Below are 20,642 nucleotides of genomic sequence, written 5' to 3' on the forward strand. Positions count from 1 at the left end.
GGTGCGAAATGGAAAGCATGGGTGTAGTTTATCTAAAAAAAAAACATATTTTTTTGCTTAATTAGAATGTTGCCCCTAACTGCACAGTTACTGGAATTCAAGTGACTGTAATTTACAATTACATTAACAATGCAAGCCAGCCCAGCGATTTAAACACGCTTAGTAGTATTTCATTGAAATGGAAGATGTTCGCCCAACCCCCGACAGGAAGCGTTTCCTTATAAGAATATGAATCTACCCTCCCCATCAACAAGCCAATGTGGTGCCCTCAGCTCAGTTACGAGGTGATCTTTTATTCCTGCAGTCACTGCACATATGTATGCCATTTAGCAGATGCTTTAATCCCAAGTGACTTACAGTAGTGAGTGCATACGGGTGTCCCCAACGGGAATCAAACCCATGATCCTGATATTTCTAACGCCATGCTCTACCAGCTGAGCCACACAAGACCACATCCATGTTGGTTCTGGTGATGTTTAGGTTGTAGAGTAGCATCGATCATCGTCAGTGATGTAGAGGTAAAAGAATAAGTGGAAAAACTATAAACACCAGTAGGCGATCGAAGTATAAGACGAACTATCACCGATATAAACCAAAACATATCACATTTTTGGAACTGTATTGTGTGATTGCATTTCCAGGTAGTTAAAAATGACAGAAAACGCACATCAGGTCATGCCTCCCAAAATAGTTCATTTGGACTGGACACTAGAAATGTCCAGAAAAATAGGATGTGGAGATGTTTATATTGAAATGTGTTATCTTTTTAATCACATTCATGTTCTTATTATCTCATGTAAGCTGTACTGAAGTATTGTAAACTGCAAAAGTGCACCAGTGTTAAATGCTCTTAGTTGACTCTAAAATGTTTGATAAAATTACAGATTCTCTCAGGGGACCCCGTTTAATAAACAGATCACTGACCATTTCGAATCCCACCATACCTTCTCCGCTGTGCAATCCGGCTTTCGAGCTGGTCACGGGTGCACCTCAGCCACGCTCAAGGTACTAAACGATATCATAACCGCCATTGATAAAAGACAGTACTGTGCAGCCATCTTCATCGTCCTGGCCAAGGCTTTCGACTCTGTCAATCACCGTTTTCTTATCGGCAGACTCAAAAGCTTTGGTTTCTCAAATGACTGCCTCGCCTGGTTCACCAACTACTTCTCAGACAGAGTTCAGTGTGTCAAATCGGAGGGCCTGTTGTCCGGACTTCTGGCAATCTCTATGGGGATGCCACAGGGTTCAAATCTCGGGCCGACTCTCTTCTCTGTATATATCAACGATGTCGCTCTTGCTGCGGGTGATTCCCTGATCCACCTCCACGCAGACCACACCATTCTGTATACATCTGGCCCTTCTTTGGACACTGTGTCAATTAACTAACCTCCAAACGAGCTTCAATGCCATACAACACTCCTTCCGTGGCCTCCAACTGCTCTTAAACGCTAGTAAAACCAAATGCATGCTTTTCAACCGTTCGCTGCCCGCACCCACCTGACTAGCATCACTACTCTGGATGGTTCTGACTTAGAATATGTGGACAACTACAAATACCTAGGTGTCTGGTTAGACTGTAAACTCTCCTTCCAGACTCATATTAAACATCTACAATCCAAAATTAAATCTAGAATCGGCTTCCTATTTCGCGACAAAGCCTCCTTCACTCACTCCGCCAAACATACCCTCGTAAAACTGACTATCCTATCGATCCTTGACTTCGGCAATGTCATTTACAAAACAGCTTACAATACTCTACTCAGCAAACTGGATGCAATCTATCACAGTGCCATGCGTTTTGTCACCAAAGCCCCTTATACCACCCACCACTGCGACCCACCACTGCGACCTGTATGCAAGGGCCAGCCGACCTGTAGTCTACATATTTGTCGCCAGACCCACTGGCTCCAGGTCATCTATAAGTCTATGCTAGGTAAATCTCCGCCTTATCTCAACTCACTGGTCACGATAACAACACCCACCCGTAGCACGCACTCCAGCAGGTATATCTCACTGGTCATCCCCAAAGCCAACACCTCCTTTGGCCACCTTTCCTTCCAGTTCTCTGCTGCCAATGACTGGAACGAATTGCAAAAATCGCTGAAGCTGGAGACTTATATTTCCCTCTAACTTTAAACTTCAGCTATCCGAGCAGCTAACTGATCTCTGCAGCTGTACACAGCCCATCCAATCTACCTACCTCATCCCCATATTGTTTTTATTTACTTTTCTGCTCTTTTGCACACCATTATTTCTACGTGCACATCACCGTCTGCTCATCTATCACTCCAGTGTTAATTTGCTAAATTGTAACTACTACTATGGCCTATTTATTGCCTTACCTCCTCACGCCGTTTGCACACACTGTATATAGACTTTCTTTTTTTCTATTGTGTTATTGACTGTACGCTTGTTTATTCCATGTGTAACTTTGTGTCGCACTGCTTTGCTTTATCTTGGCCAGGTCGCAGTTGTAAATGAGAACTTGTTCTCAACTAGCCTACCTGGTAAAATAAAGGTTAACTTTAAAAAAAATTCAACTGGTTGTGCAATGACTGCAATCAAATGCTTCCTGTAGTTGTTGATCAGTCTCTCACATCGCTGTGGGGGATTTTTGGCCCACTCTTGCATGCAGAACTGCTTTAACTCAGCGACATTTGTGGGTTTTAAAGCATGAACTGCCGGTTTCAAGTCCTGCCACACCATCTCAATTGGGATTAGGTCTGGACTAGGCCAGAGAACAATCTATGACTAGGGTGGCTGGAGTCTTTGACAATTTTTAGGGCCTTCTTCTGACACCGCCTCGTATAGAGGTCCTCGATGCTAGGAAGCTTGGGCCCAGTGATGTACTGGGCCATGCGCACTACCCTCTGTGGTGCCTTGCGGTCGGAGGCCGAGCAATTGCCATACCAGGCAGTGATGCAACCAACCGGTCAGGATGCTCTCGATGTTGCAGCTGTAGAACTTTTTGAAGATCTGAGGACCCATGCCAAATCTTTTCAGTCTCCTGAGGGGGAATAGGCTTTGTATTGCTCTCTTCACGACTGTCTTGGTGTGTTTCGACCATGATAGTTTGTTGGTGATGTCGACACCAAGGAACTTGAAGCTTTCAACCAGCCCCGTTGATAAGAATGGGGGCATGCTCGGTCCTCCTTTTCCTGTAGTCCACAATCATCTCCTTTGTCTTCATCATGTTGAGGGACAGGTTGTTATCCTGGCACCACACGGCCAGGTCTCTGACCTCCTCCCTACGAGGCTGTCTCATCGTTGTTGGTGATCAGGCCTACTACTGTTGTGTCGTCTGCAAACTTAATGGTGTTGGAGTCATGCCTGGCCTTGCAGTCATGAGTGAATAGGGAGTACAGACTGAGCACGCACCCCTGAGGGGCCCCAGTGTTGAGGATCAGCCTGGCAGATGTGTTGTTACCTACCCTTGCCACCTGGGGTGGGCCGTTAGGAAGTCCAGGATCCAGTTGCAGAGGGAGGTGTTTAGTCCCACGGTCCTTAGCTTAGTGATGAGCTTTGAGGGCACTATGGTGTTGAACGCTGAGCTGTAGTCAATGAATAGCATTCTATTCAGGCATTTGGAAATTGCTCCCAAGGATGAACCAGACTTGTGGAGGTCTACAATTCTTTTTCTGAGGTCTTTGCGGATTTCTTTTGATTTTCCCATGATGTCAAGCACAGATGCAATGAGTTTGAAGGTAGGCCTTGAAATACATCTCCAGGTACACCTCCAATTGACTCAAATTATGTCAATTAGCCTATCAGAAGCTTCCATGACATCATTTTCTGGAATTTTACAAGCCGTTTAAAGGCACAGTCAACTTAGTGCCTGTAAACTTCTGACCCACTGGAATTATGATACAGTTAATTATAAGTGAAATAATCTGTCAACAGTCTGTCAAGAAATAGTCTGTCAACAATTGTTTGAAAAAGGACTTGTGTCATGCACAAAGTAGATGTCCTATCCGACTTGCCAAAACTATAGTTTGTTAACAAGAAATTTGTGGAGTGGTTGAAAAACAAGTTTTTATGACTCCAACGTAAGTGTATGTAAACTTCTGACTTCAACTGTACATATAGTGTATATGCGTGAACTGTTTTGACTGGGAAGGATACGGTAAGCTGCAATGGGTTGTTGGGTCGGCAAAAATCCACCACCAGCCCACCATTGGTTCAAGGAGCTGATGCAGGAGAAGGACGAGACACTCCATCAAGCAGTGTCGCCGCTCCCCAGTTTTGGGTTTCTTATTCACCACCCACATTTTTTGTTGTTGATTGAACTGTATCTTTCTCTTCCACTGCATGATTCCATCAAACACGGTGGGTAAAAATGTGCAGCTTAAGCTCTGCAGCATTGTTAAATATAGCCCTCATGACCCTCTCTCTTCTCTCATTAAGCCTCTGCTGTAAAACGAACAATATTTCAAGCCATATTTCTCACTGTTTTGATACTGGATTAAGAACTAGACTGTACAAGGAAGTAAGGTGTGTAGTGACTGATCTGGTACTGATCGTTTACCAGTTCTAATGCATACAGTATGTGCTGATGCATTTCAGATGACAATGCGGACTTTTGCTGATTGAATCAATGTCAGTAATAGGGTTTGTATCAATAGCTGGTTGACATTTTGAAAGGTCCCAAACAAAAGCTGAAAACGTCAGTAATGGCAATCAGATGTTGTTTTTTTTTTTTCTCACTGGGCAATTACCCTTATCTAACAGAGCAATCTTAGGTAGGCCAGTTTCCTGTCTTGTAGTTGCAGTGCTGAAAAGGCTCACTATTTCTAATAGATTAACCGCCCTGCAATTTAGCCCCTGAAAGTTGGTGGATTTGAAAAAAGTGAAGAAGGCTGTCTGAGGGTCATATCGTTGGAATGGTTGGTATTCATGATTTGTTGAGTGTGTCATTACTTAAACTTGTTGCTTAAGCCCTAATGTAATTGCATTGGTGTCTGTGAGGAGAGATTATTTCCCATATATTAGCTACAGTCTATCTGTATGCAGAGGAGAGCATACATTTGTTTTTTTAGAATGAAGAGTAGGATGCAGACTTGATTGATTTAATGGTGGCATAGCAAGTAATTCGATTTGGGGGAGATAAGCAATCTGTTGCATTGTCAATTAGTGTTGGCTGTTTACTGGGAAACAACAGTATGGCCCCTAGAGATTGAATTGCATTTAGTCAAAAGGTAATGTCTCTCAGTACAAAATGTAACCTGACGGTGTCTGTGACCTATGAAATCATTGCGTCATCTCAACAATAATCTATGAGTTAACTCGATTGTCTGTCAGGAAAGAGACACAGGCACGGGCACTACGTCGGAATCGAACGGAATCGTCAATGAGGCCTTAACCAGTCACATTGGCATCCGGGTCACGATCCTCTTACCATTGCAAATGGGGAATGAGGGGGTAAAAGACATCATGGTGGGGGGTGTAGGTTTTTAAAAAGGAGGAAGAGATGCAACAATGCTCACCTCGTCCGGCTGGAATTAGCCAGGACCAAAATGTGGTCTTAAGCCCAAATGTTGTATGTGAAAGTATATTCCTCCTGCCCTTGTGGTGCTCTGAGCCTGAGATGGCCCGGTGGGTGGTTCACGGCCCAAGACGGGATGTTTTTTTGCCCTAATCACTGTCAAACCGACTAGAGCGTTCATCTATGCCTGGAAGTATGCCTGTTTGATACAAACACAATCTCGCTCTGGCAGGTGTCTTGATTACTCTTTGCATATTTGTTTTGCAAGATAACTCATTCAACCCCCTAGTCATCGAGCTCTGAAGTCTTTTCGGCTGGCAGTTTGCATCCATTGTATTTCCGATGCGCAAAGACTTCTGATGCCAGAAGTGACGTCCGGATGAGATAGAGGGTTAGGGGTGGAAAAGTGCTTATTTAAAATGTTTATGGGCTTTCACACAGTGCAGACTGGGGAGGACAGGCTTTGGGGAGAGGCTGTAGAGACCTCCAGCAGACAGAGTGCTTAGAGCTCCAGCCTATTGATTCACTGGAAGGCACTGGCCTGAGCTGCTCCAAAGGAGCAGAAAAGGAGAAATGCGTCTCTACGTCTTGAGATTGGTCCAATGCTGCATTGGACATCACTGGTCCAATGCTGGTTCATTGAAGATAAGAGAACCATTCTGAATTGATTTGAGGTTTGAAGTAATTCTTTAGACAGTAAGTAGTTGTACATGTTTTATTAATATTTGAGTTATAACACTGCTCTTAATGTCTCTCCGTGCTGTTTTATTGTAGCATTTTTCTATTTTAAAGGAAGTGTAGGCTAGTAGGAGGGAATGTCTTTCATCATTGTTTCAGGACTTCTCTCACACAATTGGGCTCTGGAATAGCACATTCATATTTGAGTTGTTGAAATGATCGCTCTACCGCAAGAGGTGTCTTTTCTTTCTTGTAAATATGTATGTACATCTTTATGTTGTAAAGGCGTATGTGCGATAAAGCATTTTATTGATATATTTACTGTCAAGGATAGCAGTAATCAATAAGCAAATCCTTGCTTGGTGGGTTTGGTTTACTATATCTCTTGCCATTCATTGTGTGTTCCACTGTAACAAAGGGCACGGGTATAAATCATGGATGTACACTGAGCGCACAGAGAGGCCACAGTAGCTTTCTCTAAGCACTAGCGTTCAGCTGAACACTCCCCCAGGGGCCAATGGGATGACTGGATCCATTTCCTGCATTTAGTGCTAATCCCTGGTATCTTCCTGCAGCTGCCACCAGCACCACCGCTGTGGTGAAGACCTCCAGCCACATGACGCGCTGTCGTGACAGCCAGAAAAACTACTGCGTAAATGGAGGGGAGTGCTTCACCCTGGACATCACCCCTGGCAGGTCCAAGTTCCTCTGCAGGTAGGACATGATGAAACACAACACCATCCACACCACATACTGGATACTATGCAAACTATGGTTTGACTTGATGTTTAATACAGTTCCTGATGGCTTATGACTGCTATTTCTAAATATTTAATTGTGCTCCCACATGATGTATCATTATAGAATTTTGCCAGTGCCGGACTTCAGAACACTACTTTGCTATTTTGTACATGTCAAAAGGTAGCACATGCTGATACAGTAGATGCAGTCATAACATTTACTATCTATCACGTCTGAAGTCATGATCTTTTAGAATGCTGTATTGTCTCGACCCATTCATGCCTGCTGAATTAGGCACCAGAGCTTTTTAAGCCCAAACTGTGCCAAGTTTAGAGGAAAGTGCAAAGTCTTTTTACAGTAAAGCAAAGGTGTCAGCTGAATTTTTGGGGGAGTAAATCGTTAAACAATCCAAAGACCTGAGCAGAGATTTAAAGAAAGAATGCACAAGACATCATAGCGGTGTACAAATGTACTGCCTCTGCACTGTGAAACGTCTTTTTGGGCAGCCGTAGGGGAGCTGGATGGATGTTCTAATGGATGCTGTGCATGACACTAACTGGGCTAAGAAACAGGGAGAGCATGCAGAGCGGAGCAGGTGGAGGTCCCTATCCACATGCTCCTCTGCCCTCCTACATTATTAATGCCGGCTCCTTTCATCGCCACAGCCCAACCGCTGCGCTCCATTTCAGAAAAACAAACCCCAAATCTGGGGCGATGTTGTATTTATGAGATTTTTCTTTCTGTCTTCTTACCCATTTCATTGTTTACTTTGGAACCTTAGAGCTGGGTCATGTTCATTAGGCACCAAATGTGACTAAACAGACTGTAATAGGGAGGGACTACCTGGACTTCAAAACGGTCATTTCAGTTTGTTGTTGCGAAACGTTTCAAATTGTTTTCCGTCACATGCCCTACTGAACATGACATTGTGCTGGTGTCAGGATCAGCCGTGTTCTTACAGCAGGACATTGATTTATGCTCCAGCATCGCACTCTGTTGTCAAGAGTGTTCAGCCCTGATCCAAGCGATAGAGCCGATGAGAGACCGAGGCAGGACGGGGCTTGATGTGCTTTCCCAGTGCCCCCTGTGGCTTGAAACTCTGTGACTTTCCTTCTCTGAGAGTTTGCGTTCTCAGCTCAAGGCACATGAGTAGCGAATCATCCCCAGCAGCAAACAAGCTGGCATGCACTTCACACGCTTCGTATGAGAAGCAACAGCATACATCGCTGACATCTGTATTTGACAAGATAATCACCTCTGCGGTCCTGTCCCCATTCTCCATCATTGTCATTCACATAAAATCCATCTGAGGTAAAATCATGTATTATCCAGACCAATTGACCACTAAGGCATTGAAGTACACTGTGGTCTGTATAGCAAAGTGGATTGACCCTTTAGAAACATTCAGAGGTTGTAAACTCTGCCTAATTATCTACAGCATCTCCCAATTTGTATATTACATCATTACATCTGTGGTTAGAACATCCAGTAGTTTTCAAAAGACATGGTGAGGTGGTGATACCTCATGGTATTATTGCTTCCATTGCAGCAGCAAATGCATGACAAGAAAGATCACTGCAGCTCACTGCAGCCCCTCCCTCTTTGTGCCTGACAACAAGGCTTGACATTGCCAAGGATACACTTTGGGTCTGGGCCATCCAATACATACATAAGACAGACTCTTACTGTCCACCGACAGATTGAGTTTCGTATTAGATACTTCAGTGACTAAGCGCAAAAATGCTGCTGTCTCCGGGAAATTTTGTTTCGTTTCAGTAAATGATGCAGCATGCCGTCACTGGAAGGGAGGGAGGGGAGAAAAATAACCTGTCGGTCTCCCTCAGAAATAACTCTATCTACAAAAATAACCTGTCTGCCAGGGGTCCCTGTGGAGCCCGATTCACTGAAGCCTGAACAGTCGGAGCACGGATTCTGTAACAGGCACACAGAACATCATGGAAGCAACGCTTTACATCCTGACCCCCTCAATTTATTTATAGCAAATTATGTTTTATTTCATTTATTTATTTTCTTTAATCTTTATTTAACTATTCATATTTACATTTAAATATTCATAGCCAATATAAATGTCTTTCTTTAGCCATGCGGTTATTTGAAACGGCAGTACATTCGAATTACGTCCTACTGTATTGTACTTGACAATGGTCACTGACCTGTGGGTAAACCAGCATAAATACCAGCAACACCTACACCTATCAGTTTCCTGCTATTTTCAATCCCACTCCCACGTTCCCCTCTCTCTATCCCCCTTTTCTTTCTCTGCCTCAGAGAATGGGCTTGCCCAGCAGACCCTGTCAGAACTGAATCACAACTGGACTGGCTTGTTGGATTCTTTCTCTGCATCTCACTCCACAATCTCTTCCTTAGCAAGGCTCCTGCTTTGTCATCAGACACCAGATGACCTGTCAGTCTTCGCCCCTAACCCACACGTTAATTCCCGCTTCAGTACACAAACAACTTACAAACGAAGAAACGTTTAAAAAAAGGCAGATTTTTCAAAAAAACTGAGAATTGGTCAGTAGGTTTCCCTTTTTTAATTAGCCTCTAGTCATTTAGATTTTAATGAAGGGCTTAATTTGTTAATGTGCCGCTACTTGGTAGACTGGCAGATGTTACATCAGGCCCCCCCAGGTGCTTAGCGGAATACATTGGGAATCCATGTCAAGCCACTGTGGCTGTGAGAGTCATAAACCCCAAATATTTGTGCATTCAAGTGAACCCAGCCATTAGTGTCCTCTGGTATTTCATACCTGTTCAAAGTTCCAATCACGCTCTCTCCCAGAGCCAGACGGCCAATACATCCAGACAATTTGTTGTGTGTGTGTATGGAGTGGAGTAGAACGGCATACAAATTACTAATAGACACACATACACACTCATCCTGACTCATTTCCTTTCTCGATAGATCAAAAGAGGTTGATAATCAGACAACTATTCAGGCATGGTGTCCACAGCTAAGGCGTCCCGCTAGCGGGACAACTTCCGGGGACACTGGAGGGAGCACAATTCAAATAAATAATTGTAACAATTATGGATATTAAACATTTAGGTACATACAAGTGTCTAATATCGGTTGAAAGCTTAAATTCTTGTTAATCTAACTGCACTGTCCGATTTACAGTAGCCATTACAGCGAAAGCATGCCATGGGATTGTTTGAGGACGGCGCTCCACATCAAATTATTTTTCCACCGCCACAAGTTTCACAAATTCACAAATAGCGATTAAATATTCACTTACTTTTTGAAAATCTTCCTCTGATTTGTCCTCCAAAGTGTCCCAGCTATAACATGTAGTGTCGTTTTGTTAGATTAAATCCTTCTTTATATCCCCAAAAAGTCTGTTTAGTTGGCGCCATTGATTTCAGTAATCCACTCGTTCAACATGCAGAGATAGGAATCTGAAAATCTACCCCTAAACTTTGTTTCAACAAGTCAAAATACGTTTCTATTGACTCCTCAGATACCCTAAAATGTAATCAAACTATAATATTTCATACGGAAAAAAGTATGTTCAATAGGAAACCAATTTTAGCAGGTGAGTTCTGTCTTTATCTTGCGTGCATACACACATTTCCAAGACTGTGTCCCTGTACTAAAACTGTTATTTCTCATTCGTTTTGGAAGTTACAAGCCTGAAACCTTGAACATAGACTGTTGACACCCTGTGGAAGCCATAGAAATTGCATCCTGGGAGCTAGAATTCATTATGCCCCTATACTTTCCATTGTAAGAGCACGGGCTCTCAAAAAAACAAAATTCTGGTTGGTTTTTCTTTGGATTTTCTCATACCATATCTATTGTGTTATAGTCTCCTACATTATTTTTAACATTTCTACAAACGTCAACGTGTTTTCTTTCCAATGGTACCAATTATATGCATATCCTGGCTTCAGGGCCTGAGTAACAGGCAGTTTACTTTGGACACGTCAGTCAGACGGAAATTTAGAAAAAAGGACCCTAGCCCTAAGAAGTTTTAATTAAATCTACCTGGAATCAGAATGCATGAGCCAAACATTTGCTGAAATTCGAGGCCTGTTGAATAAGACATTGATTGAGACTTCTCTCAAGTACATATGTTTTCGCAAACAGAACTGGCACTGGTTGCAAGACATATCAGTCTCCTTGACAACACCAGCGATGCATGTGGGTCTTCTGTAGATCTGGTGTAAACTCATCTTATCTTCTTCCTTGTCTTCTGTTTGTGACTTTTTTGTTTCCCTCTCAGGTGTCCAAATGAATTTACTGGTGATCGCTGTCAAAACTACGTAATGGCCAGCTTCTACAGTACGTCTATTTTCTCTTCCTGTCTGTGCTTGTGATTGGAGCATGCTCAATCAGCGCTACTTCCTGTTGCTTCATTTTTTAAATGTTGTATCCCATAACGGTAGCTAACGCACTTTTGTACGTTGCAAGGTTCCATACATTTGACCTTAATTTACGCCCCAAAAACATAATACTTCCAGGTCAACTATAATATGAATACATTTTACATTTACATTTTAGTCATTTAGCAGACGCTCTTATCCAGAGCGACTTACAGTAGAGTGCATACATTTTATTACATTTTTTACATACAAGGATATCCCTACCGGCCAAGAGCAGACGCTCTTATCCAGAGCGACTTACAGTAGAGTGCATACATTTTATTATAATTTTTTTTTTTTTTTTTTTTTTTTTTTTTTTTACATACTGAGACAAGGATATCCCTATCGGCCAAACCCTCCCTACCGGCCAAACCCTCCCTACCGGCCAAACCCTCCCTAACCCGGACGACGCTATGCCAATTGTGCGTCGCCCCACGGATCTCCCGGTTGCGGCCGGCTGCGACAGAGCCTGGGCCTGGGCGCGAACCCAGAGACTCTGGTGGCGCAGCTAGCACTGCGATGCAGTGCCCTAGACCACTGCGCCACCCGGGACCCTTGTTGTAAAGCACAATTTCTCCCCTTTCCAGCAAAATGGTGGGTGGGGAAGCAAAAGCTACTGCGTCATAGTGAAAGGGGAGATATGTTGTGTGGGGAAATGGCATTTTTAACCCGATTTGTCCAACTTATCAACTCTAAAATGTAAATTTAACACTATAAAGAGTTTATATAATGTGTCATTACATACCTATTTAAAGGTTTGTGTCGATTTTGAATATGGTTTTTAAGGCGGCGCTAAATTTATTTTCACAATTAAACTGTGGCTGTCACGGTTTTTTAGAGTCATGATGGCTCGCAGTGATTACGCAAAAATGAACAATTGATTGAATTAACTATTGATGAACTCACGAGTAATTCACTTTACACTCACCATTGATCATTTCTTGTTTTTAAATCTGTGAGAGAAGCGCTACACATGGTGGGAAAAGGCTGTGCGGCACAGAATATGTTGAATAATGCGTGCAGTACGTTACGTTGTGACACGTCACACTTTAAAGTACAGCGTCAGCGGGGTCAGTTTTTTTCAACTTTTCTCCAGTACTATGGGCCCATTACCATGTCAATTGACACTGAATCGAGGCTTAGTTCACACCCCGGACTTTGATGCCAACGCAGTCGCTACAGTCCCATTAGTTTTCATTGCAGCCTCATTTAAATGCTGCAGTAGCGCAAATGTGTACGGAACGGGGTTAGTCACCGTTACCTGGTTCTCGCATGTACATTTTTTTTTGCCTTGTTTTGTTGAGTTGGATGAAATTTAAAGCAGTTCATTATAGTTTACTGATATTGTGTTAGTTATGTCACGATTGAATGGAACAATAATAGAAGAAAGATGGGGGAAATGAACACTCAAACTTATGTACACTGCTCAAAAAAATAAAGGGAACACTTAAACAACATAATGTAACTCCAAGTCAATCACACTTCTGTGAAATCAAACTGTCCACTTAGGAAGCAACACTGATTGACAATAAATTTCACATGCTGTTGTGCAAATGGAATAGACAACAGGTGGAAATTATAGGCAATTAGCAAGACACCCCTAATAAAGGAGTGGATCTGCAGGTGGTGACCACAGACCACTTCTCAGTTCCTATGCTTCCTGGCTGATGTTTTGGTCACTTTTGAATGCTGGCGGTGCTTTCACTCTAGTGGTAGCATGAGACGGAGTCTACAACCCACACAAGTGGCTCAGGTAGTGCGGCTCATCCAGGATGGCACATCAATGCGAGCTGTGGCAAGAAGGTTTGCTGTGTCTGTCAGCGTAGTGTCCAGAGCATGGAGGCGCTACCAGGAGACAGGCCAGTACATCAGGAGACGTGGAGGAGGCCGTAGGAGGGCAACAACCCAGCAGCAGGACCACTACCTCCGCCTTTGTGCAAGAAGGAGCAGGAGGAGCACTGCCAGAGCCCTGCAAAATTACCTCCAGCAGGCCACAAATGTGCATGTGTCTGCTCAAACGGTCAGAAACAGACTCCATGAGGGTGGTATGAGGGCCCGACGTCCACAGGTGGGGGTTGTGCTTACAGCCCAAAACCGTGCAGGACGTTTGGCATTTGCCAGAGAACACCAAGATTGGCAAATTCGCCACTGGCGCCCTGTGCTCTTCACAGATGAAAGCAAGTTCACACTGAGCACGTGACAGACGTGACAGAGTCTGGAGACGCAGTGGAGAACGTTCTGCTGCCTGCAACATCCTCCAGCATGACCGGTTTGGCGGTGGGTCAGTCATGGTGTGGGGTGGCATTTCTTTGGGGGGGCCGCACAGCCCTCCATGTGCTCGCCAGAGGTAGCCTGACTGCCATTAGGTACAAAGATGAGATCCTCAGACCCCTTGTGAGAACATATGCTGGTGCGGTTGGCCCTGGGTTCCTCCTAATGCAAGACAATGCTAGACCTCATGTGGCTGGAGTGTGTCAGCAGTTCCTGCAAGAGGAAGGCATTGATGCTATGGACTGGCCCGCCCGTTCCCCAGACCTGAATCCAATTGAGCACATCTGGGACATCATGTCTCGCTCCATCCACCAACGCCACGTTGCACCACAGACTGTCCAGGAGTTGGCGGATGCTTTAGTCCAGGTCTGGGAGGAGATCCCTCAGGAGACCATCCGCCACCTCATCAGGAGCATGCCCAGGCGTTGTAGGGAGGTCATACAGGCACGTGGAGGCCACACACACTACTGAGCCTCATTTTGACTTGTTTTAAGGACATTACATCAAAGTTGGATCAGCACGTAGTGTGGTTTTCCACTTTAATTTTGAGTGTGACTCCAAATCCAGACCTCCATGGGTTGATAAATTTGATTTCCATTGATAATTTGTGTGATTTTGTTGTCAGCACATTCAACTATGTAAAGAAAAAAGTATTTAATAAGAATATATCATTCATTCAGATCTAGGATGTGTTATTTTAGTGTTCCCTTTATTTTTTGGAGCAGTGTATATTCAACTTTCCAAACTTGAACCTTCAAATAGGATGCAGGGGACAGTGTAGTTTGTAGTACTAAAAAAGCTCTATATCGCTACTTACTGCCTTTGAAAGGAAACAACCTAAGCCTGCAATGCATTTTATAATCTGAAGAGCAATAACACTTATGGAAGGTGGGTGGGGGTCATTGTGGATCATGGAGGCACTGTAAAAACCTGAACAGAGACCTCTTTGATGTCATGGAAAGGCAAGAGCGCGAGAGAGGCAGCCGCCCAGGCAACGGGCCCCAGTGCACTTTATCACTATGACTTACCCACTCACCTTACAGTCCAATTACCATAGGTTACCTGGCAACAGTTGCGGTGCGTGGGTAAAATCACTGAGGAAGCCAAGCCAAGCCAGTTAAAAAGCCATATTGCAACCTGTGTTTTGATAATTTAATTGTTTGCTCTATAAAGGGTGATTTATACTTCGTAAATTGACATGTCTGTAGACAGTTGGCGCAGTGACCTCATGAACATTCTATTGTCGTCCGACATTATGAAAAAGTATAAACACAAAAACGACAGGCTGCATGACATCAGCACCCTGGTGGTCCAAAATAGCACCAGTAAACCCATCCATTTACAAATGTATTTAGTATATGTCAATCTAGCAAACCAGACAACTAAAGCAACTCTAAACAATGTCTTGGTTTGCTTCTAGCTTGTTAGCTAGCTAACTAACATTAGCTGGCTAGCCAGTTAAAATAATGACCATATCATAGCTGACAACATCTTAACTTTAGCACATTTTTATTGATTATTACAGGAAAATAAACTGACAAAAATTTTATTATTTACAAGCTTGTGACGAAATAAAAGTAGGGCATTCTACATGAGGATTTTAGAACTTGACAATTGTCTCCTTGCTGACTCAGCGACAGGGTCAAAGTTGAACTTTTTTTCATCTGTCTGCAACAAGGAAACGGACAGTCGCAGCGATGGTCTACAGACATTCCACCGGAGTATAAATTAAATATAATTTTAACCAGCGACACTTGTCACATTGTAATTGTCTAGAGACATGTCGATAGACAAAGTATTTACCAGCTTTAACCCATTCGTTCATACACAACCATGATATACAATGATGCTGTGACAACAAAAAGACAACGGTCACACATAGGCCTGTAACGGTGACCGTATTACCGCCACACCGGTGGTCATGAAGGCAGTAAAATTCCATGTGACCGTTTAGTCACGGTAATTAGGCTTCTCCAAGCTCTGATGCCGCTGATGGTCATTAGTATTAGCATGTTGCGCAACATTACTATAAGCTGTGCAATTGCGTGAGAAAACAGAGTGATGGCTTCTATTAAAAAGAGGAAGATCCCATCAGCTTTCTATAGGCTTAGGCTGCTACATTGATTTCTCAACTTTCATAATATTAAACACATTGCTTCTCTTTACAACAGGAGTATAGCCTACCTGGCTGGCATGAAAATGAGCCACGGGAAAGCGTCCTCCATTCGCTATTTAAGTGCTTAGTTGACATGCATTTTAACCCCTGCCCCTGTTTCGAGACAGGCGCATGATAACATTCTAAATCAAAACAAATTTCACACATACATAATTTAGTATATGTAAAGACAAGATTAAATCAAGAATAATCAGATGGGTGACAATATTAGCCTATCACTTGTGAATTATATATTATCACTTGTGAATGACGCCCAGTGTAAGGCAAGAAACAATGCCTTTTTTCTAATCATAGTCGCACACCTCATGTAGGCCCAGCAATAAACAGCTGTCTCTGATTGGAAACCATACCAGGCCAACATAAACAATTAAACACCTAGATGACCCACCCTAGTCACTATCACGCCCCAAACAACAGAGAATAAACAGCTCTCTATGGTCAGGGCGTGACAATGTATTTCAAGGTCTACCTTCATACGCAGTGCCTCTTTGCTTGACATCATGGGAAAATCAAAAGAAATCAGCCAAGACCTCAGAAAAAAAATTGTAGACCTCTACAAATCTGGTTAATCCTTGGAAGCAAACGCCTGAAGGTACCACGTTCATCTGTACAAACAATAGTACGCAAGTATAAACACCATGGGACCACGCAGCCGTCATACCGCTCAGGAAGGAGACATGTTCTGTCTCCTAGAGATGAACGTACTTTGGTGTGAAAAGTGCAAATCAATCCCAGAACAACAGCAAAGGACCTTGTGAAGATGCTGAAGGAAATAGGTACAAAGGTATCTATATCCACAGTAAAATGAGTGCAATATCGACATAAACTGAAAGGCCGCTCAGCAAGGAAGAAGCCACTGGTCTAAAACCGCCATAAAAAGCGTCACTACGGTTTGCAACTGCACATGGGGACAAAGATCATACTTTTTGGAGAAATTTCCTCTGGTCTGATGAAACAAAAATAGAACTGTTTGACCATAATGACCATTGTTATGTTTGGAGGAAAAAGGGGGATGCTTGCAAGCCGAAGAACACCAGCCCAACCGTGAAGCATGGGGGTGGCAGCATAATGTTGTGGGGGTGCTTTGCTGCAGGAGGGACTGGTGCACTGCACAAAATAGATGGCATGATGAGGATGGAAAATTATGTGGATATATTGAAGCAACATCTCAAGACATCAGTCAGGAAGTTAAAGCTTGGTCGCAAATGGGTCTTCCAAATGGACAATGACCCCAAGCATACTTCCAAAGTTGTGGGAAAATGGCTTAAGGACAACAAAGTCAAGGTATTGGAGTGGCCATCACAAAGACTTGACCTCAATCCCATAGAAAATGTGTGGGCAGAACTGAAAAAGTGTGTGCGAGCAAGGAGGTCTACAAACCTGACTCAGTTACACCAGCTCTGTCAGGAGGAATGGGCCAAAATTCACCCAACTTATTGTGGGAAGCTTGTGGAAGGCTACCCGAAACGTTTGACCCAAGTTAAACAATTTAAAGGCAATGCTACCAAATGCTAATTGAGTGTATGTAAGCTTCTGACCCTTTGGGAATGTGATGAAAGAAATAAAAGCTGAAATAAATCATTCTCTCTACCATTATTCTGTAATTTCACATTCTTAAAATAAAGTGGTGATCCTAACTGACCTAAGACAGGGAATTTTTACTTCAAAAACTGAGTTTAAATCTATTTGGCTAAGGTATATGTAAACTTCTGAATTCAACTTTAAATATGAAATTAGTAAAAAATGATGTAAAAATTATTTAAGTGACTAGTGTTCCATTATTAAAGTGACCAGTGATTCCATGGCGATGTACATACAGTAGGGCAGCAGCCTCTAAGGTGCCGGGTTGAGTAACCGGGTGGTAGCTGGCTAGCGATAGCTATATACCATTCTGATGGCCTTGAGATAGAAACAGCTTTGATGCACCTGTACTGATCTCGCCTTCCGGATGATAGCGGGGTGAACAGGCCGTGATGTAGGTGTTCTGAAAGACAGGCAGTCAAATCAAATCAAATTGTATTTGTGACATGCTCCGAATACAACAGTGAAATGCTTACTTACAAGCTCTAACCAACAATGCAGTTTAAAAAAAAGAAAGAAAAAAAGACGAATAAGAAATAATAGTAACAAATAATTAAAGAGCAGCAGTAAAATAACAATAGCGAGGCTATATACAGGGGGTACCGGTACAGAGTCGATGTGCGGGTGCACCGGTTAGTCGAGGTAATTGAGGTAATATGTACATGTAGGTAGAGTTATTAAAGTGACTATGCATAGATAATAACAGAGAGTAGCAACAGTGTTATGCAAATAGTCTGGGTAGCCATTTGATTAGATGTTCAGGAGGCTTATGGCTTGGGGGTATAAGCTGTTTAGAAGCCTCTTGGACCTAGACTTGGCGCTCCGGTACTGGTGGCTGGAGTCTTTGACAATTTTTAGGGCCTTCCTCTGACACCGCCTGGTATAGAGGTCCTGGATGGCAGGAAGCTTGGCCCCAGTGATGTACTGGGCCATACGCACTACCCTCTGTAGTGCCTTGCGGTCGGAGGCCGAGCAGTTGTCATACCATGCAGTGATGCAACCAGTCAGGATGCTCTCGATGGTGCAGCTGAAGTTTTTCACCTTCTGCACTGCGGTCCCGTCGATGTGGATAGGGGTATGCTCCCTCTGCTGTCTCCTGAAGTTCACAATCAGCTCCTTCGTTTTGTTGACGTTGAGGAAGAGGTTATTTTCCTGGCACCACTCCGCCAGGGCCCTCACCTCCTCCCTGTAGGCTCTCTCGATGTTGGTAATCAAGCCTACCACTGCTGTGTTGTCTGCAAACATTTTTTTACCACTTTTTCTCCCCAATTTCATGGTGTCCAATTGGTAGTTACAGTCTTGTCTCATCGCTGTAACTCCTGTACGGACTCGGGAAAGGCGAAGGTCGAAATCCGTGCGTCCTCTGAAACACAACCCAACCAAGCCAAGCCACACTGCTTCTTGACACAATGCCCACTTATCCCGGAAGCCAGCCGCACCAATAGGTCGGAGGAAACACTGTACACCTGGCGACCGTGTCAGCATGCACTGCGCCCGGCTCGCCACAGGAGTCATTAGTCACTAGGACATCCCTGCAGGCCAAACCCTTCCCTAAACCCTCCCCCTCCCCTGGAGGCGTGCGTGGCCACGCAGTCATGAGTGAACACGGAGAATAGGAGGGGGATGAGCACGCACCCTTTTGGGGCCCATGTGTTGAGGATCTGCGTAGTGGAGGATCAGTTTCCTACCTTCACCACCTGGTGGCGGCAACATCAGGAAGTCCAGGACCCAGTTGCACAGGGCGAGGTTCAGACCCAGGGCTCCGAGCTTAATGATGCGCTTGGAGGGTACTATGTTGTTGAAGGCTGAGCTATATTCAATGAACAGCATTCTTATATAGGGATTCCTCTTGTCCATACTGAGACAGAGAGGCACTGTTTCCCTGGCTCAGATGATTTCTCTGGTGAAATTCAGCCACTTGCAAATTGATGAAAAATTATTAAAACACAGAGAGAGACGGAAGATACATTATTTGATCATTTCAAATGTTTTATTGAGTACCCATGAATACACGTCATTGCTTCGCAAAACAGCAGCAATAGAACCATCTATGAGGCGGAACAAGAAAAAGACGCCTATTGAGATGTAATCGGAGTGTGGAGGAAGCAAAGGAACAGAGGGAGTTGTATTTTGCGTCTCCCTGAGATGACAGCGAGTGTATTGGAGGAGCTAATCAAAGGAATGCTGCTGTCGCTATCTGTTCCTCTAATCATCGTGGCCCACTTGTACTATTTAGAAAAACATTATTTTACACAAAAATAGTGCACTGGGACTTTACTTTATTAGCGGACCAAAAATTCTCAGCACACCCCACCCCCAAACCTCTTCCCTCTATGCCAGTTGGTGGCCTATATCTAGCCAGGGAAAAATACCCTGTCCATGAACCGCTGGAGCTGCAAGGATGGCACGCTGCCAGCAATGCAACAAGAGACACTCACTGCTACATCGGAGGAGTAGGGATGCTGTAGATGAGGAGGAGCTACGGATGCTGTGTGTGCGTAGTATAGGCCGAGAAAGGATGGACGCAGCCCTGTCCTTGACGATCAGGAAATATTATCCAAAGGGGGGACAGCCAATGTCTCCGTATGGCTGTTGCCAACATAGTCATATATTTTCACGCTTGATGTGGGAACGCAGCTGAGATCAGAGAGGACAGACATGAAGACAGCTCCGACAGCGGTTCAGAAGAGCTGAGAGCACAATCATGTACCGCTCGCTGACAAATGGACCTCCTGACAAGGGCTGCTTGTACGCTACTGAAAGTGGAGGTATATGTTAGGGTCTGTTCAGAGTAGTATTCAGGAAAGAGTCCTTTGCTTCTGATTTGACTTGTCCTTGTTTGACCCAGCGAGAGTAGTTGAAGATGTTGTTGATATTGATAGTACTCTGTACTCTCCTGAGGCGTGACAGTTGCCCGTGACCATGTAGGGAAAGTTGCAAAACCTTTGAAACTCAGTCAGCGGTCATATGACACACAGTGAAAGCAGGACTTTGATATTTGTTAACAAGGAGATGAGTCATAGAATTTGACCAAGAACAGAGTGGCTGTTATTGTTGTCACCAACCATATTTTGAGTAGAGAACATGTATAGGTTACAAAAAACATTTTGTGTTCACATTGGCATAATGGGACTAAATCTAATCCCATTTATAAAGTATTGGCTGAATTTCTATACATTTTCCAGAGCAGCGTTACTGGGGCAGTCATATGAAAGGTGACTTGTAAGCTAAGGGTTCACAAGTGCAGAACAGCCATGTGTTTGTGTTTTGCATCGTTTTTAAGGAACAACATGATGTTTGAATATTAGTCAGATTTACTCAGGG

At 43.7% G+C, this 20,642-nt stretch overlaps 1 protein-coding gene across 1 annotated transcript in view; it reads left to right on the plus strand.

Moving 5' to 3' along the window:
- The window catches only part of LOC139551680 (pro-neuregulin-1, membrane-bound isoform-like), a 68,247-nt gene that overhangs the window by 25,559 nt on the left and 22,046 nt on the right, over positions 1-20,642 (plus strand). The window contains exons 2-3 of the mRNA XM_071362957.1: positions 6,739-6,877; positions 11,152-11,210. Of these exons, the coding sequence (XP_071219058.1) occupies positions 6,739-6,877; positions 11,152-11,210 (198 nt within the window). The remainder of the gene's footprint in view (positions 1-6,738; positions 6,878-11,151; positions 11,211-20,642) is intronic.

Source organism: Salvelinus alpinus, chromosome 24, assembly GCF_045679555.1.
Source record: "Salvelinus alpinus chromosome 24, SLU_Salpinus.1, whole genome shotgun sequence".
NCBI classification, from domain to species: Eukaryota; Metazoa; Chordata; class Actinopteri; order Salmoniformes; family Salmonidae; genus Salvelinus; species Salvelinus alpinus.